Source organism: Scylla paramamosain, chromosome 40 (genome assembly GCF_035594125.1).
Source record: "Scylla paramamosain isolate STU-SP2022 chromosome 40, ASM3559412v1, whole genome shotgun sequence".
NCBI lineage: Eukaryota > Metazoa > Arthropoda > Malacostraca > Decapoda > Portunidae > Scylla > Scylla paramamosain.
The window spans coordinates 11734104-11759468 of record NC_087190.1 but is presented as its reverse complement, the minus strand read 5'-3'; the positions used below and the strand labels follow the sequence as shown (position 1 = coordinate 11759468).

At 45.9% G+C, this 25365-nt stretch overlaps 3 protein-coding genes across 5 annotated transcripts in view; 2 read left to right on the top strand and 1 right to left on the bottom strand.

Annotated features, from left to right (window-relative positions):
• The first annotated feature begins 2706 nt into the window (after positions 1–2706).
• LOC135092435 (queuosine 5'-phosphate N-glycosylase/hydrolase-like) lies at positions 2707–10481 on the top strand. 2 transcript variants are annotated; one of them, XM_063990917.1, is made up of 5 exons: positions 2707–2898; positions 5337–5471; positions 5791–6333; positions 6593–6739; positions 7660–10481. In XM_063990917.1, the coding sequence occupies exons 1-5, from the start codon at positions 2740–2742 to the stop codon at positions 7795–7797; spliced, it is 1122 nt and encodes a 373-aa protein (XP_063846987.1). In that variant the 5' UTR covers positions 2707–2739; the 3' UTR covers positions 7798–10481. The 2 variants fall into 2 exon arrangements, with proteins under 2 accessions (XP_063846987.1, XP_063846986.1); XM_063990916.1 differs by having other exon boundaries at positions 5743–6333.
• Positions 9857–16961, bottom strand: LOC135092639 (uncharacterized). Its single transcript, XM_063991242.1, has 8 exons — positions 16834–16961; positions 15849–16209; positions 15627–15763; positions 14171–15509; positions 13837–14033; positions 13316–13507; positions 12039–12299; positions 9857–10012 (listed from the first exon to the last, which is right to left on the bottom strand). The coding sequence occupies exons 2-8, from the start codon at positions 16186–16188 to the stop codon at positions 9857–9859; spliced, it is 2622 nt and encodes an 873-aa protein (XP_063847312.1). The 5' UTR covers positions 16189–16209; positions 16834–16961.
• Positions 16962–22423: 5462 nt separating this feature from the next.
• LOC135092652 (uncharacterized) overlaps positions 22424–25365 on the top strand; it is a 14527-nt gene continuing 11585 nt past the window's right edge. The window contains exons 1-3 of one of the 2 annotated variants that reach the window (XM_063991253.1): positions 22424–23061; positions 23503–23715; positions 23873–25365. The exon at positions 23873–25365 is cut by the window's right edge and continues 79 nt beyond it. In XM_063991253.1, the coding sequence (XP_063847323.1) occupies positions 22428–23061; positions 23503–23715; positions 23873–25365 (2340 nt within the window). In that variant the 5' untranslated portion in view covers positions 22424–22427. Of the gene's footprint in view, positions 23062–23341; positions 23716–23872 lie in introns of those variants that run through there. The other variant, XM_063991254.1, reaches the window with a different exon arrangement.

Sequence of the window (25365 nt, the reverse complement as noted above, 5' to 3'; positions counted from 1 at the left end):
TGCGTCGAATTGGGCATTTATGTTGTTGATATTGTTTATGATTCGCAAACGTTTCTACATAGGCTTTACCTTACTGTAGCTACTTCACTGAAAGGAACAGACGAATAGATCCAAAAATACTAACTGGGTCATTAACACTGTCCCTTCGATTGTTCAGTTATTTATCGTTATTCCCAAGCAATGCGGGAAAGATGGCCATTCTTCATTCTCGTCATTAGAATTGCTTTGTTAAGTCTGTCAAACACTTCACCTTAGGCACACTGCATTACTTTATTCAATTAGAGGAAAAAAAAAAAGTTGTAGGTGTTTCATGCAAAATTTTACATGCTTTCTCTCACCTTACCTTGCAGTCACTGAGCAAAAGCCACCTTGAAAATTTTAACTCATTGCATTTTCTCCTCAATTTGACCCAAAGAAGGTGTTTTGAGTCACTGAGGGTCATACAACTCAATGTATTTCCTTCGCTGAAAAAAAAAGACTGAAATATAAGAAAACACTGCATTTATTTACTTATTTTTCTTAAATAGACTCAAGGAATGTGTTTTTAGACATTCTGAGGCTCATACGGTGTAAAAGACTCCGTATCTTACCTTCATTCAGCTCAGCATACCGTATTTCCTTCAATGAGAAAAACCAACCTTGAAAAATTATAACATACTGCATTTTTTTCCTTGATTAGACTCAAGGAAGGTGTGCTGGAACATTTCGAGGCTCACAGTGTTAAGACTCGCTTTGTATTACCTTCATTCAGCTTTCCATATTTCCTTCACAAAAAAAAAAAAAAAAAACTTGAAATCTTAGAACATACTGCATTTTTTCCTTAATTAGACTGAAGGAAGGTGTTTGGAGCCACCTGAAGCTCGTGCGTTGCTAAGGTAAGGCAGCCACAGTGCACCTAACCTGCAGCACTCTCATGAACACCTTGCCAGCTATTCAGTCCCAATCATAGTTGCTACCAGTACTGGGCTCCTCCTCCTCCCCCTCCTCCTCCTTTCCCCCCAGCCAGCCCCATCCATCTCTAGCCCGTTAGAGTCAAGTCTTCCTCGTGTAATGTTCATGTAAAGCAGTGTGAATGAGTGTACACGTGGCAGAAAAGTGTCTTGCTGCTTGGAGAAAGGAAAGGGATATTTGATTCTAAGAAAAATAATAATAATTAATACATGTTTTCTTAACCGAATAGCTGCGTTTTTTTTTTTTTTCTATTGTTATAAATAAAAAGATAAATTAAAAACAACTTGATATTAAAATAAACTGTTTTGATTTATTAACAAACAACGTAAAGTCTTTGAAAACAGTAACTTTATATTGAAATATTAAAAGGAAAATACGTAGTAAAAATTTATAACTAGGAATGGGAATTAACTAAATAAATAAATAAATAAACAATTGTTGAGAATCCGCAGTGACGTGGCGGGAACTGTTAGTGTGACGTCTGCAGGTAACCAGAAGTGTGACGCGCTCGTGTGATGCCCTCCCTCTGCCTCGCCCTCGGGTGACGCACAGGGGGCAGCGTCACAGGTGAGCGTACAGGTGAGTCACGTGTGCAGGTAACCACCCACACCTGAGGCAAGGCGCCTTTTCTGCCACGTGCACGTACTGGTGGGCGTATAACAGGTTATCATTATTTGGTATTTAACTGGATAATGTGTTTGATTTATCTCATTATACCATTGTCATATCTAGTCATTTCTGAGCAAGTAAGTCGAAGTTTTGTACGTACCATTTAGTTCTATGAATAATATACATTTCATATGCAATATCTTATATGTAAAGATGATGAAGACTTGTGTTATGTATGTTTATACCTAGTTGCCTAGCATAGAGCTGTGTATTTTTATGTAAACAAGCTGAAAAAGATCTCCAGGTTTGAATAAAAATGTGGAGTGGTTGTCACGTGCTTTGTTTGACCCTGAGAAGAGCAACGAGAGGCGAGGGAAGACTGGCATTGATGTGAAAAGGTCTTACACACACACACACACACACACACACACACACACACACACACGACTGACTGATTACCAAGGCCACAAAGGTGAGTCATGCTTGGAGGATGAAGGAGGACAGCCCTGTGAAAAGGACGTGGAGGAGACAAAGGGGAGAGAGAAGATCGAGACAACGATAAAGATTAAGATGGAGAAAAGGGACAGAGAGAGACACGAGGCAGCTGGACCTGGAAGAAGAGAGATGCAGAGGATAGAAAATACTGAAGAGAACATAATTATAAGAGCGGTAGACCTCATCACCGAATTCGCCCAAGAAGCAGAAGTGACCAATCAGATTTTCGTGTGTGTTCTCCCCAGTGAGAGTGCAGAATGCCTGTCTATCATCACTGCTATCATGAAAGTATCCTTGAAAGTCTTGGTAACTGATTGTTCACCTAATGGATAGTCATGTAAATTGGTGATAAGAAATAAGATAACCAGATAAACAATAAACAAAAGTAACAAGTAACTTTTAATAGTCGATAAGTTACACAAACAATAAACAACAAACACAGGCAACAATTAACGAAACTTCCAGTAGTCGGTAAATAAGATAAACAAGATAAATAGAAAACATAAGTACCAATTAACATACCTTTAACAACTTCCAAGCAACAAGCACAGGCAACAAATAAAAAATAGCTTCCAGTAGTCGAGATAGGACACCAAAAATGTCAAAGCACACATTTAAATTTCCCGCGCTTCGCTGTTCGCTACTCACCGCGACTCGGAGTGCAAGCGACGTCAACACAAACACATGGCGGCTGTAAGTATGCTGGGCCCGCGCGAGGCTGGGAAATTCATCGCCAGCCTTGCTAAGGACGTGAGTATCAGGCCAGATGGGGTCATGAAGACTGCCAGAGTGATTGCCGACGCCGTGAAGTCAGGCCAGCTGGATATGGAGGCCTTTAAACAGGTGAGGAGGCGTGAGGTATTAATGAAGAGGTCGTAGGTTTATGTATCTGTAATAACGCTATAGGATGGTGGAATCTTGTCATAAATCCTTCAGAAATGTCATAACTAGGAAGAACTAGTCACAACTGTTGCCGTAGGGCTGCGACACTGCGGCTTTTAAGTGTAAGCATGGACGCCGCGCTGCACTACGACAGCGCCGTCCAAGGAATTTTCGTGTTAGGAGAAATACTCTTCAGGAATTAAGTGACCAAGAACTGGTTAAGAGATATCGCCTAGACCGCGAAGGATTCCTGTTCGTCACAGTTCTTGTAAGACCAGTTCACACTGTTCTTGTGACACCAGCGTGAAATGAGAGGAACTGCAGAAATTAAAGTAATAATAACATTACATTTTCTTGCAACTGGTAAAATGCAGCTGTGGTCCAGTGACGATTTAGGAGTGCCCCAGCCTTCCCTCAGCAGGGTGATTACTGAAACCCTCAGTGCCCTGTCAAATGGTGATATACTGAGGAGGTTTGTAAAGTTTGCCTTGACTGTTGATGCTGTGGAAAGAAACAAAGCAACCTTTCTGGACGTACCACGCTTCCCACATGTAATTGGTGTAAATGACTGCACACACGTAAGAATTATGGCACCAAAAGAACAAGAGGCAGCTTTTGTGAATAGGAAAGGTTGCCACAGCATCATTGTTCATCATTATCAGACTTGGCAGCGCTGTGTTTTGCATGATACAAATAGTCGTCGTGTTCATAGCCACGGTAGTCATGGCTATGAACATCAGTTATAACAAAAGTGATGGTTGATTTTATGTTATGAAAAAAATTGTGACTCCATGGCTATTATAAATATAGGCTGAGGAGGTGAGGAGTTTAAATTTTTACTCTTTCACCAGTGTCTCTGTTGTGAACTCAACTGTTTTTTTTCTGGCAGATTTTGGTGTGTTTTGAATTAGTCTGCATGTTGTTTTTCTCACAAATCATTAGTTTCTATTTTTACCTCCAACCCCCCATCAAAACTGATGTCTTGTGATAAAAATAAAAAGACAAAGCAGACTGAAATCTATCAGAAAAAATAGTTTTGTTCTCACAGATAAGTAACACAGCAGCAACACTCACTGGCAGTGTTTCCTTGAGAGGAATGGCTGCTACTTGCCTGTGGCTGCCAGCTGGTTGTCACTCACCGCCACACAAACCATCCTAACGAAATTAACTTAACCAGACATAACATAACCAAATTAATCTAATCTAACCAAAGTAACCTAACCTAACTAAACTAACATAACCTAACTAAACTCATCTGACATAACCAGTCTAACCTAATCTGGCCTAATCTAACCTAACTAGCAAGGCTAAGAAATGCATACAAAGTCGTTACCTTATTCATCTTCATAGAACCTGGTGAAGCACTGGAGATAAACAAGGTGCCACCCACCACAGACGGACATCTTCCTCAGACTGATTCAGGTATATCAAATAGAGCCACTTCTCACTCTACAGGATGAAATGTAATACTGTGACTACCTAAATTAATTCAGTATTTTTAAATTGGTCAGTGGCTGCATTCTCAAACCAAAGAACCATTCACCGTGATCAATTTCACACTTGTTCAACAGGTGTGACAGACGCACACACGAATGGACTCACCTTACCTGGGGGAGATCAGTGCCTGTCCGTCCATAACAGATTTAGTTTCGGATTAGTTTATTGACCACAACAACTGCAATAGAGTACAACTTACATGAGAGAACATTAGACACGTCAATCACCTCCCTCCAATGTCAAGGGGAACAAGTGAGTTTGCTTCCCCATAAAACAGATAGATCTTTAAAAATTACTGTTGGCATTACAATTTGCATTTGGTATAAAGATGCTTCAAACTATTCAGATTGAGAAGCTCTGAGAATGGTAAGAAAAGCCATGTTGAGACTGGTGTAGGAGTAAAAGAGTACTGAGAGGAGTGGGTGAGGTGCCCCTGTCATCCTCAGTAAGGCCCTGCAATGGAATGACTCTCCTAAGTGGTGATTTAGTTTATGAGGAGAGAGTTTGGATGGAGGGTTTGGTTAAAGGCTATAGATAATGAGAAAGTTACCGGTGTTACTCTAGCAGACTCTCTCTCTCTCTCTCTCTCTCTCTCTCTCTCTCTCTCTCTCTCTCTCTCTCTCTCCTCTCTCTCTCTCTCTCTCTCTCTCTCTCTCTCTCCTCTCCTCTCCTCTCCTCCTCCTCTCCTCTCTCTCTCTCTCTCTCTCTCTCTCTCTCTCTCTCTCTCTCTCTCTCTCTCTCTCTCTCTCTCTCTCTCCTCTCCTCTCCTCTCCTCTCCTCTCCTCTCCTCTCTCTCTCTCTCTCTCTCTCTCTCTCTCTCTCTCTCTCTCTCTCTCTCTCTCTCTCTCTCTCTCTCTCTCATGACAGTTTACCTAAGCCCCTCCCCCTCCCTCCCCTGGCAGAATGAGGTGTTGCCACTGGGCCGGGGACTCACGCAGGGGCAGCTCGCCAACTGGGTGTTCCTCATCGACTCCCTCAACTTCAACTTCTGGACCCCTGATGGACAGCCCAAGTACAGCGTCACGCATGAGGGGAAGGTGAGGTGCTGTGTTCATTTATTGGTCTATCTATACGAGTATATTTATTTTTATATGTGTTCATTTTTTTATTCATTGATTGATTTGTTTTATTTATTTATATATATTTTTTTACTGTGAAGACAGCTGAAAGTTTATTGTTTTCCTTTTTTGTTTTATTTTCGTCATCCATGGAGTTGAGATCACTTTCTTATTTTCCTTTAGTCTCCCCTCCACTTTTTTTCTTCTTTCCTGTATAAATGAGACTGCTCTTTTCTTTTTACATATGAAGGAAACCTCAGCACTATCTCACCTGTCTGCCCCTCACCTCCCCTCGCAGACCCGCACCGGCTACCTGGCAATGGTTGCAGCTGTCAACAGGGCACTCGACGAGGGACAACCCATGTGCGACCCTACCCACTATGCCACACTAACCCTGCAGGACCTCACTCACATCTTCCGCTCTGACACTCCCTCCAAGATGCCCCTCCTGGAGAAGCGTTTCGAGGTCCTTCAGGAGATTAGCGGCATCCTGAAGGAGAAATTTGGCGGGTCCTTTGAGGGGGTCCTGACCAGGGCGGAGAACAGCGCGGTGAAGCTTGTGGAGATCGTGACGGAGAGTTTCCCTTGTTTCCGTGACGTTGCTTCCTTCGAGGGGCGTCCCGTGGCGTTCTACAAGAGGGCACAGATACTGGCTGCAGACCTGTGGATGCTGTATCGTGGGCAGGCTCCTGGAGGATTCACGGACATGGGAGAGTTGACTATGTTTGCCGATTATAGAGTCCCGCAGTCCCTGGCTTACCTCGGTGCCCTGGAGTACTCTGACGCCTTGCTGCAGAGGCTAAAGGAGCAGTACGTGTTCAGCAGTGGCGACAGAGAGGAGGTGGGTTCAAGGTTCAGAGTGAAGTGGTTTTGTGAAGTGAAGTTTAAGTTTGGGACAAGTTTTATTTTGTTATTTTTTATTTTTTTTCTTGTTTTTGTTTTGTCGTATGTTTTTTTTTGTTAGTTTATTTATTTATTTATTTATTTATTTATTTATTTTATTTTTTTAGATTTCAGTGTAAGTTTCCATTTTGCCAATTTCTTTCCATGCATGCTGACAACTTTTCAAGAGGCTTTCAATTTGCCGTCACTCTTCCTAGGTGGAGATCCGCGGGTGTTCCATCGAGGCGACAGAGCGGATCGTGGAGGCTGCGCGGAGTCTTCTACAGGCGGAGGGAGGCGGGGATGTGACCAGCATCAAGGTGGATTTCTTTCTGTGGGATTATAGAGTAAAACACGCAGCCAAGGTAGACAGCATTCCTTATCATAGAGTCAGGTGCATTTACTACTAGTGTCTGTGTGTGTGTATGTGTGTGTGTGTGTCAGGAGGTTACTTAGTGTGTCCTTGGGTTATGATAGAGTTTCGATTCTTTATTTATTGTATTTATTATTGCGTTATTGTCCATGAGGTGAAGTGAGGTGATTTAAGAGCTTGTTGTGTGATGCTGTCTCAAATAAGGTCATAAGGGGATGAAATATTTAATTGTACTGAAATTTTAGTGATGTTATGATGGAAAGGTAAAAAAAAGTAAGATGTAGCTCAAATGTGTGTGAAAGAGAGAGAGAGAGAGAGAGAGCATGTTTGTGTGTGTGTGTGTGTAAAAATTTTCCGAAGTCATAGGATCAAAAAACAGAGAAATACATTACCTCATTTATGTTCATCCTTATTCATTCATTATTACTTTCGTGTTCATTCTTGTTCACATTTCCCTAAGTCACTCATAACATTCCTTACTTTTTTTATTTATTTTTATTATTATTATTATTATTATTATTATTATTTTTTTTTTACTGTTGCTCATGTGTGTAGTGTGGATGAGGGGATGCAGGTGTCCCTGGGGGGGTGTGGGGGGGCAGTATGTAGTGTGTACCGTGTATGCATGTGTAGTGGTGATGGAGGTGATCAACTTGTATTTTGTAGTGGGGATATATGTAATTGATTATGTATTTTGTAGTGGGGATGTATGTAATTGATTATGTATTTTGTAGTGGGAATGTATGTAATTAATTCAGTATTTTGTAGTGGAGATATATGTAATTAATTCAGTATTTTGTAGTGGAGATATATGTAATTAATTCAGTATTTTGTGTTGAGAATATGTAACAAATTCAGTATTTTTACACTTCATACTTACACGTGTTTTCCTTTCCTTGCTTGGTGTGACAGACTGACCATGAGACAAATTTTTTAGACCATCACACAAGAGGGAAGCAACAGGAAGCCATCAGGCCTACACGTGGCAGTCCCTGTATGAAACACGTCCACCTACATCCACCCAACACCACAAATCCACCCCATCCATGAATCCACTACCGACGTGGCACTAACAGTCCAATCACTGAGCCTGTTCTGAGGAGATAAGGAGGAACTAGAAGTGTGAATTGATAACTTGTTTGCTGACCATTGCCTGCCCCTAAGCTTGTTCGCTCTTATGTCGTTCACTGTCATCCAATTCCTCCTCCTCCACCTCCTCCACATCATCATTGTCATCATCAGTCACTTCTGCTTCTTATCACCACTTGGTATCTTCTGAGCAGAGAAAAGAGAGGCCAGCAGTAGTTTAGATAGATAAGTAATGATAAAATTCTAACTATAAAACACCGCTCTGAGTTCACCACGGAGGAACTGTACAAGTGTGGATTGATAACTGGCAATCACTGCCTGTCCTAATCTTGCCAGCTCTCTCAAGTGTCTCGTGTCTCCTCCGCTGCCCAGACCAATACTTCTCATTATTAAACAGTCATTCAAGTACACTGAGGAGGAGCTGTAGGAGTGTGAATCCATAACTTGTTTGGCAATCACTGCCTGTCCTAATCTTGCCAGCTCTTTCATGTGTGTGTCTCTCTCTCTCTCCTTCACTGCCCAGACCAAGAGTTCATACTCAAAAAGCCATATAAAACAGCTATTTTTCTCCTTTTCTTCTTTTTTTCTGTTTTATTACTCATAGTTTATCAGGGCTAGAACAGCGCCCCCTAACAAAGGACCCTGGTTTTGGCACTCGTTAAACCATTACTCTGATTGCATGCCCTTATGAAACAACGATGTACCAGTAAATATTGCAGGTACATTATGAAGACACTGAAAAGCAACTCAAATTCCCAGTACTTTAGCCATCCCTTGCCCTCTTGTCTGTCACCAAAACAATGCCTGGACCTGAACCTCACAACTGTGCCTGGAGATTCTGGAAGGCACAAAATCCTTGAACTAAAAGGGAAGGAAACAAGAGAACCCGTGGGATTCTGGAGATAATAATGACATCACCTAAAGATTCCTGGTGATTCTGGAAAGCACTAAATAATCCCAGAAAGAAGAAAGAGAAGGAAGCAAGAGAATCCATGAGACTCTAGGGACAAGAATGACTGCATAAAGATTCCGCGAGACCCAGAATACAGTGCCAAGGTAACAAATAGCCCCATAACACACTAGAGATAAGAAAAACATCCCCAAAGATTCCGTAAGAACCAAAATGCAAAGGTAAGGTGTGGGGAATGAAAAGTGGAAGTGGAGACACATCAAGATTAAGATCAAGATTGCCTAAACATTCCAGAAGGTTCAGAATACAATGCAAAGGAAAGAATAATCACATAACACACTTGAGATAAGAAAAAAAAAGATCCCTTTGAAGATTACGGAAGACCCAGAATGCAATGCCAAGACCCAAAGAAAGAAAAGAGTAACTCGGGACTCATCAGGACTAAGAACATGACCTAAAGACTCTATAAGGTTAAAAAATACAACCAAAAACTTAGAGGAAGGAAAATAACAACTCATAACACAATCAACATTAAAAAGAGGCTGGGAAATAATTATTCTCTGTGTTGTGTGAAGGTTTTTATTTGCAAGTTATATTTCTTACCCCACGACTCGATGTTCACTATTGACTTTTACTTGCGTATAAGACTCAAGCTGGTGAACAGAAAGGCTCGGGAAAAGAGTGCAAGGTTGAGAATTAAGATGTTTGACTTGTACTGCCATGAAAATGTGTAAACAGAGAGAGCCAAGAGAAAAGTGAAAGACAAGGGTGCAAAATTGAAACTACAGAAAACTTATGTCAGTAAATGAATTAAAAAAAATAATAATAGATAAATAGATAAAGGCCTCGGGACAGAATGCAAGGTTGAGCGTGATAATATTCAACTTTTCCCCACCAAGAAGTTACGTATGAACAAGGAGAAAGGCTGGAGACAAAAGTGGAAGATTTAAACTCATGCAAAAAATTCCCATTAATAAATAAGAAGCACATTCGTAAACCGTAAGATTGAGGAAGAATATATCAAAATTTTACATATAAAAACGAAAGGCTGACTGACTGACTTACTTAACTGACTGACTGACTGACTGACTGACTAACTGATAGAAGGAGTCAGATAGCACCGAGAGCCATCAAACTGTAACTGCCCACGAACAGCACCGCGACAACCATCACAGCAACACGCAGCACTCTGTTGTAGCGCTGTGCTGCCGCCATCTGCAGCCCCCCCTCAGGCCCCCGCGGCAGGCCCTTGGGAGAGACGATTTCCTGTAGGGGGGTAAAGGATCTGGCTTAGAGAGAGAGAGAGAGAGAATATTGTCATTGTTGTCTGTTAGTTGAAAAAAGAAAAGGAAAGAAAATTTATTATCATTATCTTTTCATGTGTCTCAGATCAAGGAAAACATAAAGAGAAAAGGAGAAAAGAAAAAAATATCTTGTCGTGTCTTGCAGGTACATAAAAAAAAAAAGATAGGAAAAGAAAATTACAGTAAAATCCCTCTCATCCAGCATTTGAGTATCCGGCACATTTTTCCCCGAGCCTTAAAATCAATAAAAAATCAATGTGTACTCATAAAATCGATTAAAATTCCCGCGTGAGGCATACTTTGTCCCCCCGCCACCAGAGCGCACTGCTTCGCGCCACCTGCGGCCCACTGCACTGGGTTTACTCAGTGACTCAGTCCCGCGTGTGCACTGTTTATCGCCTGACGCCTTCATCATGCCTAAAGTTGTAGAACAGAGGAAGCGTGTTGTGCTTACACTTAAGCAGCTGATCAGATCAGCTGCTGATTAAGATCAGCTGATCTTTGTTATGGTAAGACGCGTGAGTGTAGGGTGATGATTGTGGACATAATTTCACTTCTATTCAAGTATCCAGCAATATTCAAGTATCCGGCATGTCGGCGGTCCCGTTGATGCCGGATAAGAGGGATTTTACTGTACTGTATTATCCTCTTGTCATGTCTCTTGGGTTAAAGAAAGAAGAAGAAAAAGAAGAATATTTTCATCGGCACCTTGCTAAGTCTCCGGTCACACACACACACACGCCACCACCATCACCACCACCTTCCTTGCGTGATTCAGTGATAAAGAGAGAGAGAGAGAGAGGGGGGGACTGTACCATCACACTGCCCTGCCTCGTGTTGTAGTGACAGTAAAAAAAAAAGAAGAAAAGAAAAGAAAAAAAAAAGAAAACGGAGACATCACTTCAACCTACATCGAAAAAAAAAAATTTGTTTAGTGACTAGAAAAAAAAGAAAAAAACTTACAACAGTTTTACTACATAAAAAAAGTGATTTGTTTATTTGTTTAGTGTCTAGAAAAGAAAAGAAAAAAAATGAACGCCTCTTTACCCACATAGAAAAAAAATAATTCCTTGGTGACCATAAAAAAAATGCAACTGCCATTTGTACATATATATAAAAAAAAGTCATTCATATATATACAAAAAAAAAAAAAAGGATACCAATACATGTACTGATTTGCCACCTTATAAAAACAAAATCACTACAAAAAAAAAAAAAAAAAAATTACGTGTTTTCCTCGCGTATATATGTAGTGAAGATAAGAAACGTACCGCACGAATGAAAGAAACTAATTTGCAACCTTATAAATATAGATAACCACAAATGCTACCGATAGAAAAACAAATGACTGACGTTTCCCTTGCTTATATAATGTACTGTAGTGGAGATAATGAACGTACCGCACGAATGGAACATAACTGGTGGCGTGGAGGAAAGCGATGATTGGCCAGCCCGCTACGTGAATATGAGATGACCGGCAATTGTGGTTCTCCTGCTGAAGGGAAAGTGAGTGGCTAATGGCTGGCAGAGGAAGAAGCCGTGACTGGTGACTGATGGATCTCGTGCGTGTGAAAGAAAAAAGGTGCTAATTTATCTACCACGGAATTACCTTGTCAGACTCCCATAGCCAGTACCACGAGAGAAATGATAAATAAATGAAGAGATAGTGGTTTGCATGGATTTGATGAATGTAGCCATCTTGACCGAGGGAAGGACAGAGAGTGAGGTGGAGAGATGGAATTGTGATAGAGCTGTAAAGTAAGCGAATCGTAGAGGGACAGAAAAAGCTGGAGGAGACTCGTATATGGCGCCAACCTTTCACTGTCTATAGAAACGGCGAAAGGAGAAGAAGAAGAAGAAGAAGAAGGAAGAGGAGGAGGAGGAAGTGGTGGTATAGGAAGATGTAAGGGGCGGAAACAAGTGGAAGAGACTCGTACATGGCGCCAGTCCCTCACCCTACAGAAACTTGCAAAGGAGAATATAGCCACCTTTCCCTTCTGTAGCGCCGCGCCCCTGAGCCCCACCAGCAGGAGGGCGGCGCGGGGAACGGACGAGGCGTGCAGCACCACATTGATGACTGTCTGGGAGATGACGATGACGAAGCAGAAGGTGATGACGGCGGCGTACCACACGTCAATCAGCTTGAGGTAGGGCGTCCTGACGGAGGACTGTGTGGTGGAGGTGAACAGCGCCGCCAACACCAGCTGTGCCGTCAGAGCGATCATGATGCGGTTTGTGAAGTCATCAACCTGCAACACGGGGCTTCTGTGTATTTCTCTCTCTCTCTCTCTCTCTCTCTCTCTCTCTCTCTCTCTCTCTCTCTCTCTCTCTCTCTCTCTCGTGTAATCTTTGCTTAAACACGAGGCTGTCTATGTGTATGTGTGTTTTCTCTCTTGTAATCTGCCTGAAACACGAAGCTGTCCTTAATCTCTCATGTGCAATCTCCGCCTGCAACACGCCAGCCAGCCAGCCAGCCAGTCAACCAGCCAGCCAGCCAGCCAGTCAACCAGCCAGCCAGCCAGCCAGTCAACCAGCCAGCCAGCCAGCCAGTCAACCAGCCAGCCAGCCAACCAGCCAGCCAGCCAAGCAATGCAGGGTTAATGCAGTCTGCCCTTCAAGGCGTCGCTTTCTGTAACACGGCGGAGATATTGCGGGAATGCTGGATGTTGTGATGCTTTAGGAAATACCGCTTGAGTTGAGAGATGAAAAAGTGAACATGAAGAAATATACGTAGAAGAATGTGAAAGGGATATACAATGAGGAAGAAGAAAGTGAGGAAACAAAACATGGAACAGGAAGAAAATGAGAAAGAGGACACACACTTCACCACTCTGGCAGGAAAGCGAACACTGACAGCAGGAAGAAAGTGTCCTGGAAAATGAAGACAAGAAGACAAATACCTCGGAAGAAGAGCTGAGTCACACATAATGAAGTGTAGCACCAGCTGTCTTCACTTGAAAGAAGAAAACTGGCCAGGTGAAGAATAATTAGGCCTACTACCTGAAGAAGAAGAAGAAGAAGGTGGACAGAAGATGAAGACGAAGAAGACAACACCTGAAGAGCAGTCACGTTCACCTAATTAAGAGAACCACCTGTGCTTTTCTCACCTGGAAGAAGAAGATGGCCCATATGAAGACTAAGAAGAAGAAGAAGAAGAAGAAGAAGAAGAAGAAGAAGAAGAAGAAAAAGACCAAGAGGAAGAAGACAAACACCTGAAGAGCAGTCATGTACACCTAATGAAGAGTCCCACCTGTGCTTTTCTCACCTGGAAGAAGAAGGTGGCCCAGGAGATGAAGAACATGAGCAGCGAGGGGAAGTAGCTGTTGGTGACGTGGTAGCCGTAGAGGCGCTGCAGGTGGAAGGTGAGGGCGAAGTAGGTGTTGTTGTCTGTGCCCTGCAGGAAGGCGCTCACCTCCGTGGTGAGGGCGTGCAGCTCGTACTCCAGCAGCACGCGCCGCTGAGGGAGAGAGGGAGAGTGGTGGTGGTGGTGGCAGGGAAAGGAAGAGAGTACTGGGAAAGGAAAGGAAGGAGAGGCGTAGAAAGAGATGAGGGATGGTGAAGGAAAGGAAGGAGAGAAAGGAAGAGAAGCAAGAGAGGAAGGGAAACAAGGAAGAGGCAATGACGGAAGAGAAGGAGAGGAAGAGGAGGAAGGGAATAACATGGGAGAGAGAGAGAGAGAGAGAGAGAGAGAGAGAGAGAGAGAGAGAGAGAGCCTGTCCTTCCTCTCACAGTGCCTCTTCCTCCTTTCCCTCTTCTCCCTGCCTCCCTGCCTCCCTGTCGTCTTACCGTGTCGAAGTATTCTACGCTGGCGCCGGGCGTGGTCTTGCGGAACACGCGGGTCCAGGGCGCGTTCATCAGCATGAAGGAGATGTTGCATTTCTGGGTGTCGAACGGGTAGCGCTCCAGTTGGAAGTGACAGGGCGTGGAGGCCAGCACGCCCACGTAGTTCTGGATGGCGTGCGTGGCGCCGTCCGCCTGGTGGCCTGCGGGGGACGCGGCGTTAGGCTCCGCAGGGAAAGACCAACAGAATAGTCTGCTCTATTGGCCTTACCTCAGGGTGCTGCCCCCTACCCCCTCCCTCCCTCTTCCTGCCGCCCTCTCCGGCGCCCCGTACACTCACTCATGAAGGCGTCGGAGAGCGGGCGCTGCTCCTTCTCGTCGTTGGCGTGCGCGAAGCAGAATTTCTCGTAGTCGTCAGTCTGCAGCACGGTGCCCTCCCCGTGGCCAGACACGGCGCGCACGCTGGGCGTCCACACCAGGTTGCAGGGGAAGTAGTTCTTGACGCCTGACTTGAGATTCAGGAACTTGATGCGCGGGTCGTGCCACATGAGCGTCATGCCCACGTTCATGGTGGCGGAGCCGCCCTCCGTGGTGATGTCGTCCAGGCTGTACACGTCCACGTGGTACAGCAGGTCCAGGGGCGGCTCCTCCCCCGGGCGCGGCGGCGGGGGGTAGTAGGGGTCGTATCCCTGGGGCCGCACCACCACGCTGCAGTCCGCCTCGTCAGAGCGGTCGCGGCAGTGAACGATGTCGTCGCAGCGCGCCGTCTGCGCCACGCACTGGCCGTCGCTGCAGCAGAACTGTCCGCTGCGGCACACGGTCAGCGCCAGCACCGTCTGCGCGGCGCCCTCCGTCCACAGACGGCGCCCCACCGGCACGGGCGCATCAGCCAGTGTCCAGCGGCGCCCGTGCAGCTCCGACACCAGGCGCCAGCCATCGCCATCCCGCTCCAGCCGCGACCCGCCGGCGCCGCGGAAGGCGAGGCGGCCGCCCTCCGCCTGCAGGAAGAAAGTGTGGTCGAAGAGGCTGCCGTCGTGGCCGTACAGGCGGTACAGCGCGGCGTGCGGCACGGTGCACACCGAGCACGGCAGCTGGCGCACGCACGCCGCCTGCGCCGCGCCGCCCGCCGTCAGGGCGGGGCAGGTCTCCTCTGCCGCCGTGCCGCCTACGGGGCTGCCGCCCACCCAGGAGAGCAGCCCCGCGGGACCCCGGCACGACTCGTTGTGGCTTGCTAGCGTGGTGGCGAGGGCGGGCGCCAGCACGGCGGCGGAGGGCACGGCTCCGCCCAGGGCGGCGCACACCACGCCGTGGCCGCGGAATGTGCCGGCGGGTCGCACCAACACGAGGCGCGGCGCCGCACCGCACACCTGCCGCAGGGGAAAGGTGGCGGGCGCGGCACCGCCCTTGGGCAGCCACCAGGAGCCCAGGGACATGCGGGGTGCTCCCCCGCGCCAGGGCGTCTCACACCCAGAGGTCCCCGCCAGCACGTCCTCCTGCAGCAGCTGGAACCACAGCGCCACGCCCGCCACGTCTGCCTCCACCTCGCCGCCGCCCACACACAGCTGGCCGCCGCCGTTGCCGCCTGCATCACTCCAGCGGCGGCTTGCCAGCGCCCCCTGGTCATCCTCCACGGACATGGTGGAGGGCGGTTCGCGGGCGCCGTCCACCACACACTTGGCCTGTGGACGAGGGAGCGACGCCTGAGTCATGTCTCTCACCAGCCCGCCGCCCCCATGCTTGTGCCTGGCGCCCCTCCATCCAGTGGACCCCGTGCCGACCCCGCGGCCTGGACTCACCTGTGGCGGGGCGGGGCGGTGCTGCAGACACAGGTGGCGCCACACTCCCGGGGGAAACCTTGCTTCGAAGAAGAACACGGCGGGCGGGGCGGCGCCGTCCCCCGCCACGCCCAGCCACACCCCCAGGTGGTCGATCTCTGCGGGACACGCCGGGCATGAGCACACTGGGCAGCGGGGACAGGGACGAAAGGCTCTGGGGGAGCGGACAGGGTGACAGCTTACCTACAGTAAGGGTGGAGGTCGGGAAGGTGAGGGTGAGGAGGCGGGCGGCCTGGCGCGTCACATTTACCCTGACGAAGGCACAGAGGGTGGTGGGCGGCTGCTGCGTCACCTCCAGGGGATCAAGAGGCGGGGAGCACAGCAGGGAGTGGCCAGGACCTAAGGAAACCCCAGCTACACTTCCCTCGGGGCCTTCGTCAGGAGGGAGCATGGCGTCCGTCAGGGAGGGGAATGTTGCGTCCTGCCCTGCCGCACCCTGCACTACCACCGCCATCACCACTACCACCACCGCCACCGCCACCGTCACACGCGGTGGCGCCCCTGGGCCACGCAGGCGAGGCATCGTCCCTGGGAACACAGCAACCTGCAGGATGGAGAAAGACAAGGCGTGGAGTCCTGTCCGTTAGCAGCTGAGGATAGCCTGTAGTCATGAGTCCTAGAGGATCCTGTAGGAGGCCCTGACGAGTCCTTACAAGTCTCAAGTCCTAAGGAATCACACGGCTTTACCCCAACATTGTCACTTGGCTCTGAGTCCTTCGCATAGCCATGAAGGACAACCTGTGCTGAGTCCTAGAGCATCCTGTGGAAAGCCCTAGCGGCTCCTGCCCCTTAAGAAGACCGAGGAGTTCCCCAACAGTGTGACGCCAAAGAACAGAGTCTGAGTAACAGTGAGGACAACATGAATCCTACAAAGAATCCTATGAAGACCTGACGAGTCCTTTGAGTAACTGAGAATATGCAGCAATGAATCCTAATCCTACAAAGAGTCCTAAAGAGGTCCTGATGAATTCTTTGAGTAACTGGGACATGTAGTCATGAATCCTTGAGAAAATCCTAAATATTTTGATGAATCCTTCCCAACCTAACCTAACCTAACCTAACCTAATCCTTCCTAACTTAACCTATAACAATCCCGCGTGATCCTGACGAGTCCTTGGAGTCCTACAGGTCCTAAGAGGTCCTGCGAGTGTCCGTCACTGTCACTCACCGCAATGACTGAAGAGAACTGGTGACGAGGAGAGAGAGAAGCAGAGTGACTCGATTTCACAACTCTCTCTCTCTCTCTCTCTCTCTCTCTCTCTCTCTCTCTCTCTGTATTGATTTTTGGTGCAGGTTTCATGACTCCTCGTCCTCGTTACAGCAGCCAGTCAATTAATCAGCCAGGCCTCTCCGCTTGCTTGCTCACTGGTGACCCCCTTGTCCGGCACTTCATATCCCTTGGTTCGAAACCCGCGCAGATTTTTATTTTTCGTGAAAGAGATTTGTTACTGCTCTTATGCACACACACACACACACACACACACACACACACACACACACACACACACACACACACTAATATAAAAAAAAAAAATCTCCCTTCCAAACTATATATTGCATTCCATCACCACCACCACCACTACCACCACCACCACCACCATTACCACACCTGCTTTCCCGACAGGTGCGGCGTCTAAGTAGTTTGCCTTGCATTAACTATTCTCTCCTGGTCAACCATTAGAGGGCCACCGATAGTGTGTTTTATCGCTAATAGTCTTCCGTCACTCCCCTGCATTAGTCAAGGTAGTATTGATAGTTCAAGTGCTTCAAAGAACTCGAGTCTTAGTGTTCGGCGCCTCAGTGCTTCACGATGGTGGTTTCATGGCGGAGCTAAAAGGGGGGAGGGAGGCTAAGGGGGCTGGAGGGTGGTGGTGGTGGTGGTGGTGGGTCAGTAGTAGTAGTAGTAGTAGTAGTTGTTGTTGTTGTTGTTGTTGTTCGTTTGCTGTGGTAGTGGTTGTGGTGGTGGTGATAGTAGTAGTAGTAGTAGTAGTAGTAATTTTTGTTGTTGTCGCTGTTGTTGTTGTTGTTGTTGTTGTTGTAGTAATACGTAGGTAGTAATAATAGTAATAGTACAATACTATTTTCTTTCTTCTTTTGTTTGTTTGTTTGTTTGTTCCTTTCTTTCTTGATTTATTTGTGTCATTTTTTCTTTCACTGACGGTCAGGGGCACAAAACATTAAGGAACAACAACAACAACCAAAACAACAACAACAACAACAACAATTATACTGTTTTAACACACACACACACACAAACACACACACACACACTCACACATACAAAAACTAAAACTATTGCGATAAAAAAAAAACTACATGAACAAATAAACCAAAAAAACAAACAACAAACAAACAAGTAAATAAATAAACAAATAGAACAATCAATAAAAGTACATCTTCATTACAAACTTAAAAATAAAAAAAGAAAATAAAAAAAACAAAATCAAATATTTACATCAAGAAAATTTACGATCACGGAAAGTAACCACAAAACTTTCCTTTCTCCCTTTCTCCCTCTCTCCCTCCCCTCCCTGCCTGCCTCCCTCCCTCACTCACTCTCTCCTTCAAACCGCACGGTCTCACGCACTCCCGTTTTCTGTGGAGCATGACGGCAGGGAAGGCGAGACGAGGGGGGGTACTTTGAAATATTGACGCGCTCCCCAAACACTCTATCCTGGCCATCACGATAGCTCCTCCTCCCGCCCTTCGTGCTCCTCACTCACCTCTTCATTCCCTTTGTCCTCGCCTCGCCTCCCCCCCCATTCCCCATCTCCTCACCCCTTTCCTTCCAAACGATCGAAACATACAGGGTAATAAGAAGTGAAATGTCAACAGTCTGTTTTGTTTTTTTTTCTTACGTTTTTTGGTAATTTTTTTGTGTTTTATTGGTGTTTTTTTGGTTGAGAAATCAGGAAAGAAAAGAAATTGTGGTTTTTGAAATGAATGAAATGCAAAGAACAGTAAGATGGAAGTGAAATTTCAACTGTGTGTGTGTGTGTGTGTGTGTGTGTGTGTGTGTGTGTGTGTGTGTGTTATCTCTCTCTCTCTCTCTCTCTCTCTCTCTCTCTCTCTCTCTCTCTCTCTCTCTCTCTCTCATTTTCGAGTGTATTTGATGTCCATTGGCCCAGAAAAGAAAAAAAAATGTATTGAGAAATTAAGGTTATTGAGAATTTTAAAGAAAGGTGTAGATAATTTTTTTTTCATTCGTATCAGAAATCGAGTATTATACATATTTTTTTTCTCTCGTGCGTTTATTGGTCAGAACTTTGAGTGTACTTGATGTCTATTGGCTGAAAAAAAAAAAGGATGAGAAGGGAAGTTTACTAAGAATTTTCAGCAAAGGATCCCATTTTTTTGTTTTTGTTTGATTTGTATCAGAAATCGATTATTTTATTTCATTTTACCCTGTTCTTCTATTTATTTATTTATTCATTTGTTTATTCATTAATTTTTTTTTCATTTATTCTAAGATCTTCGTCAGGAGTTTAGTGTTTCTCTCTCTCTCTCTCTCTCTCTCTCTCTCTCTCTCTCTCTCTCTCTCTCTCTCTCTCTCTCTCTTTTTAAGCTTCAGATCATCGGCAGGAATTAAGATAAGTAATTTTCATTCGTATCCTTTTTTCATCTTACCTATCTATCATTATTTTTTTTCCCAGGAGTTATTTATTCAGTTACTTATTTATTTAATTTATCCATTTACTTTTACTCTTCTCTAATGCCTTCGTCAGGAGTTAAGACAAGCAAGTACAGGGCCAGTCAAAAGTGTGTTAACCCCTGCAGTCTTTCCCAAAAGGTTTAGCATCATCTTCACTCCCACGCCCTCCCATTAACAGACATCCTTACACAGCGCGACTAAAGGATGTTGGGAAGGGAAGGAGGGGAGAGGAAGGGAGAAGGGACGATGGGTGGGGTGAAGAGAAGGGAAGGAAGGAAAGAGAGGAAGAGAGGAAAGGGAGAAGAAGGAGAGAGAGAGAGGAAGAAAGGGGAAAGGGGTGGGGAGGAGAGAAGAGAAGGATGGAAGGAAAGAGAGAGGAAAGGAGAGGAAGGAAGGGAAGAAGGAAGAGGAAGGAAAGGGAAGGGGGTAAGGAAGAAGGAGGGAGAGGAAGGGAAAAGAAGAATAGGTTTGGAGAAATATGGGATGGAGGAAAGAGGGAAAGGAGAAAATGGAGGAAAGGGAGAGGAGAGAAGAGGAAGAAGGGGGATGGGGAGGAGAAAGAGGCGGAGGAAGGAGAAAATGGAGAAATGGAAGGAAAGGGAGAGAGGGGAAGGGAAAAGGGGGGAAAAACAGAAACGGAAATAAAGAGAGAGAGAGAGAGAGAGAGAGAGAGAGAGAGAGAGAGAGAGAGAGAGAGAGAGAGAGAGAGAGAGAGGGCGGTGTTGGTGGAGGCAGATGGTATGTGGGTATGTGTTGTTGTTGTTGTTGTTGTTGTTAAGTAGTAGTAGTAGTAGTAGTAGTAGTAGTAATAGTAGTAGTAGTTGTAGTAGTAGTTCTTGTTGTTGTTGTTGTTGTTGTATAGGTTGAATTTACAAGGTTAAAAAGAGTCGAAGGAGGAAGAGGAAGAGAATAAGGTGATAAAGAGAATAAGAAGAGGAGGAGGAAGGAAGGAGGAAGAGGAAGAGGAGAAAGATTAGGAGGTAGATCCTGTACTAAATAAATAAATAAATAAACAAATAAATAAATAAATAAATAAATAAATAAACAAGTAGATAAACATAAAAGAAATAAATAAAAAGAGACACAAATAAATAAACACACACACACACACACACACACACACACACACACACACACACACACACACACACACACACACACACACACACACACACACACACACACGTAAAAAATACAGATAAACAAGCAAATAAACAAGTAAATACAATAATTAGCTTCATCCTCTCACCTTTAATTAGTGAAGGCGACGAGGAAACTGCAGGTGACTCAGAGTGTGACCTTAATTGAAAGGGTTGCTCACTGCTGGCCTGAATTCCTCCCTTAAGGTCACCGCAGCACTTAAAATCCCCTTAAATCATGGTAGTGACTTTTAATGTATAAGGTTGTGAAAAAGTTAAAGAATGAAACACTAAAAACTGATCTATATTTCCTTTTGACCTTTTTAAGTAAGAATTCTGAGAAACGAAAAGAAAAAAAGGGCTTAAAATGACCTTTAATTTGATAAGTGACCTTTTTTTTGTACAAGGTCATAGAAAGCTTAAAAAAAAAGGCCTAAAGACTAACATGTATTTCATTATGACCTTTTTAAGTAAGATGTACAAGAAGAAAATAATAAAAGGACTTAAAATGACCTTGAGTCTATTAGGGACCTTTTTTGTATAAGGTCATGGAAAGAATGAAAAAGACTTAAAACTAACATATATTTTAATTATGACCTTTTTAAGTAAGAATCACAAGAAGCGAAAAGAAAAAAAAAAATTAAAATGACCTTAAATTTGACTATGACACCTTTTCTGTATAAGGTCATGAATGGTTAAACAATGGCAGATCTAAAATTTCTAATGGAGCTTTTCTTTTTTTTTTTTCTACGTACAAGTTCATAATAGGTTCAAGAATAGCAGACTTAAAATTACCTAAAATCCTAACAGGACTTTTTTTTTTAATAAGGCCACATAAAAGTTAACTAATAGCTCACCTAAAATTACCTTAAATTACAACATAACTATTTTTTTTTACTTATTTATATTATATATTCATTTATCAATATTTTTTTTACTTATTTATTTATTTCATTTTATCTATTTATTTATTTTTTTTTTGTGTAATGTCAGCCGTTCACTGCAGCATGAGCAGATTGACAGCACTGAACAATGCAAGACGTGTTTGTTGGCATCTGTCAGAAAGAAAGGGATTGAAAGGGTTGAGTTTTGCAGTTTCTATCACGTGCAGTGCTTGGAGGTGTTTGTAGAGGAAGAGCAAACATGTCAGAGTGGCTAGTGGTCAAGGAGGTGTGCCATATAGCAGTGAAAGGGTTAGAATGACCTGAACTCCTTGAAATTACCTTTTCTTTAATAAGTCTCATGAAAAAAAATAATTAAGGAATGTATTTATACAGTCTTAAATTATGTAAATTCTTAAAAATAATCTGCATATTTATTGAATGATTTAGATTCCAATAAATTTTTGCATTTTTTATTTTTTTTCGATTTGTAAATTAATTGTCTAAATTGTTGGAATTTTAAATTTATTTTAGTCCAAATTTTTCGAATCTCAAATTAATTTTAGTTTAAGATTATCGAATACTAAATCAATTTCAGTTCAAAATGATCGAATACTAAATACGTTTCAGTCTAAAGTGTTGGAATTTTAAAACATTTTGTCTAAATTTTTCTTTTTCGAATTTCATATCAATTTCAGTCTAAATTCATCAAATACTAAATTAATTGAAATCTAAACTGGTCGAGTCTTTAATAAACTTCAGCCTAGATTTATGAAATCTTAAACTAATTTAATTGTCTACATTGTTTAAATCCTAGATAAAATTCCGTTCATTTTTCTTATCTGTCTGTTTGCCTGTCTCTATCTATCTATCTATCAATCAATCTATCTATCTATCTATCTATCTATCTATCTATCTGTCTATCAATCTATCTGTTTGTCTATCTGTCTTCCTATCCATCTACCTATCCATTCATCAGTGTCAGTCAGTCTGTGTATCTCGGCAAAGGTTGCTCTATCCGAAGTATTGAATAAAATAATAATAATAATAAATGACAAAGCGGCAACTCAAGTCTTGTGTTCATGACTTCATGTGGCTGCTAGTGTGTCTTCAGACCGTCAGGGTGAGGGGTGCGTGTCTCTCTCTCTCTCTCTCTGTATTCCTGTTTATATTCGTCTGTCTGTGTCTGTCTGTCTGTTTGTCTCTGTCTGTCTGTCCGTCTGTTTTTATATTTGTTTCTCTTTCTATCCATTTGTGTTTATCTATCTATCTATGCATCTATCTATCTATCTATGCATCAATCAATCTATCTATCTATCTGTGTATCTGTCTATTTATCTATCTATCTATCTATCTGTCTATCTATCTATCTATCTATCTATCTATCTATCTATCTACTACCCATCTACCTATGTATCTATCCATCTATCTACCTACCTATCTGTATCTACCTACCTATTTATCTATCTATCTATCTACCTGTCTACCTGTTTACCTGTCTGTCTATATGCTTATTCACCTGTCTTCCTTACACCTTCTCTCTCTCTCTCTCTCTCTCTCTCTCTCTCTCTCTCTCTCTCTCTCTCTCTCTCTCTCTCTCTCTCTCTCTCTCTACAGATTGGACCGAATGAAAACCATCCTGGGCGTGTGGGCGTGGGCGTGGGCGTGTATGGGTGTGACCTGCGTGGACGAGGACCCTACCTGGACGACCCCAGTGACCTTAGGTAATTAATTAAGACGACCTGTTGTTTACCTGTTTTGTATTTGGTTAGATTGAATTGTATTTAAGAATCTTACTGTCTTTGTTTACTTGTTTGTTTGTTTGTTTGTTTGTTTATTGGTTGATTTATTGATTTATTCTTTTTATCTATCTACTTATTTGTTTATTTGCTTATTTTATTGTTTTGTTGACAGCTGTAAACTTGTTTGTATTTGTGATTTTTTAGTTGCTTTTTTTTATTTTATTTTATTTTTTTCTGTTCCTCTCTTTTTTGTTGAGGTGTTTTGCTTTTTGCTTTTATTCATCTTGTGTTTGTTGTTCTACCAAGTTTTCTCGTTGTGTTTATATATATTTCAGTTTGTATTTGATCTGTTCCTACTTGTCACTCTTGTTACTCAGTTCTGTACGTATTTGTTCTATGTGTGTCTGTGTGTGTGTCTGGCAGAGATGGAGGGCGTGGTGCTACATGGCGGGCAGGACGCGGCCATGTGCGTGGACCTCAAGCCGCGAGAGGGCGTAGGCGGCGTGGAGGAGGGCGTGGCGGTGTGTGTGAGGGTGAGGGTACACAAGCTGGATCCCCTGGCCACCCTGCTCACCCTGACGCGGCCCGCCCCCTCTCCCTCTCCCTCTCCCTCTCCCTTTCCCTCCCTGGTCGTGGGTGAGGAACTCTGTTGTTTGTGGTGTTGTCTGGCAGTAAACATTTCACTGTGGTGTCACTCTGGTGTCACGGTGTCGCGTTGGTGTCACTTACCTGTGTGTTGTGAGGCAGTGTTGCTGGGCCCCCATCTTTCACCAAGCCCCCTCCCTTCCCTCAGAGGTGGGTCACCTGGGGCTGTGGGTCGCCACTGCAAAGCGAGGAGACGCGCCGCCCACCATCTCCTTCTTCGAGCCACGCCTGCCCCCAGGGGTGTGGCGCCACCTGTGTGTACAACAGCGCCCAGCGGCAGCCAGCCGCGGCGTGGCGGCGAGGGACACACTGGCGACGCCGCGGCCCGCGGGGGAGCAGGACGGCCCCCGCTGCTTTGTGGACGGGGAGGAAGAGGAGGTGGTACCTGTGGCACCCTCCCCGGGGCCCGAGGATCGCTGCGGGGGGGACCCCAACAGCTGCCCAGGGAGCGTCTCGCCAGCAGAGAACACCACCGCCAGGGCAGGCCTGTGGAGGCTGTGTGTGGGCGGCGGGCGGCGTCCCGTGCAGGGGCAGGTGGCTGACCTGCGGGTGTGGCCAGGGAAGCTGGGGGCTGAGGAGCTGCGGGACGCCTCCCGCTGCCCGGGACGCCCGCCTCCCTCTCAGGCCCTGCAGGTGGCTGGGGAGTGGCTGCCCCAGGGCGGTGCCGCGCCCGCCACCTTCCCCCTGCGGCAGGTGTGCGGTGCGGCGCCGCGCCTCGTGTTGGTGCGACCCGCCGGCACATTCCGCGGCCACGGCGTGGTGTGCGCCGCCCTGGGCGGAGCCGTGCCCTCCGCCGCCGTGCTGGCGCCCGCCCTCGCCACCACGCTCGCGAGCCACAACGAGTCGTGCCGGGGTCCCGCGGGGCTGCTCTCCTGGGTGGGCGGCAGTCCCGTGGGCGGCACGGCGGCAGAGGAGACCTGCCCCGCCCTGACGGCGGGCGGCGCGGCGCAGGCGGCGTGCGTGCGCCAGCTGCCGTGCTCGGTGTGCACCGTGCCGCACGCCGCGCTGTACCGCCTGTACGGCCACGACGGCAGCCTCTTCGACCACACTTTCTTCCTGCAGGCGGAGGGCGGCCGCCTCGCCTTCCGCGGCGCCGGCGGGTCGCGGCTGGAGCGGGATGGCGATGGCTGGCGCCTGGTGTCGGAGCTGCACGGGCGCCGCTGGACACTGGCTGATGCGCCCGTGCCGGTGGGACGCCGTCTGTGGACGGAGGGCGCCGCGCAGACGGTGCTGGCGCTGACCGTGTGCCGCAGCGGACAGTTCTGCTGCAGCGACGGCCAGTGCGTGGCGCAGACGGCGCGCTGTGACTACATCGTTCACTGCCGCGACCGCTCTGACGAGGCGGACTGCAGCGTGGTGGTGCGGCCCCAGGGATACGACCCCTACTACCCCCCGCCGCCGCGCCCGGGGGAGGAGCCGCCCCTGGACCTGCCCTACCACATCGACGTGTACTACCTGAGTGACGTGACCACGGAGCGGGCGCGCGCCGGCATGGACGTGGGCGTGACGCTGTTATGGTACGACCCGCGCCTCAAGTTCCTCAACCTTAAGCCGCACATCAAGAACTACTTCCCCTGCGACCTGGTGTGGACGCCGCTCGTGCGCGCCGTGGCGGGGCTCGGCCCGGGCTTCATCCTCAAG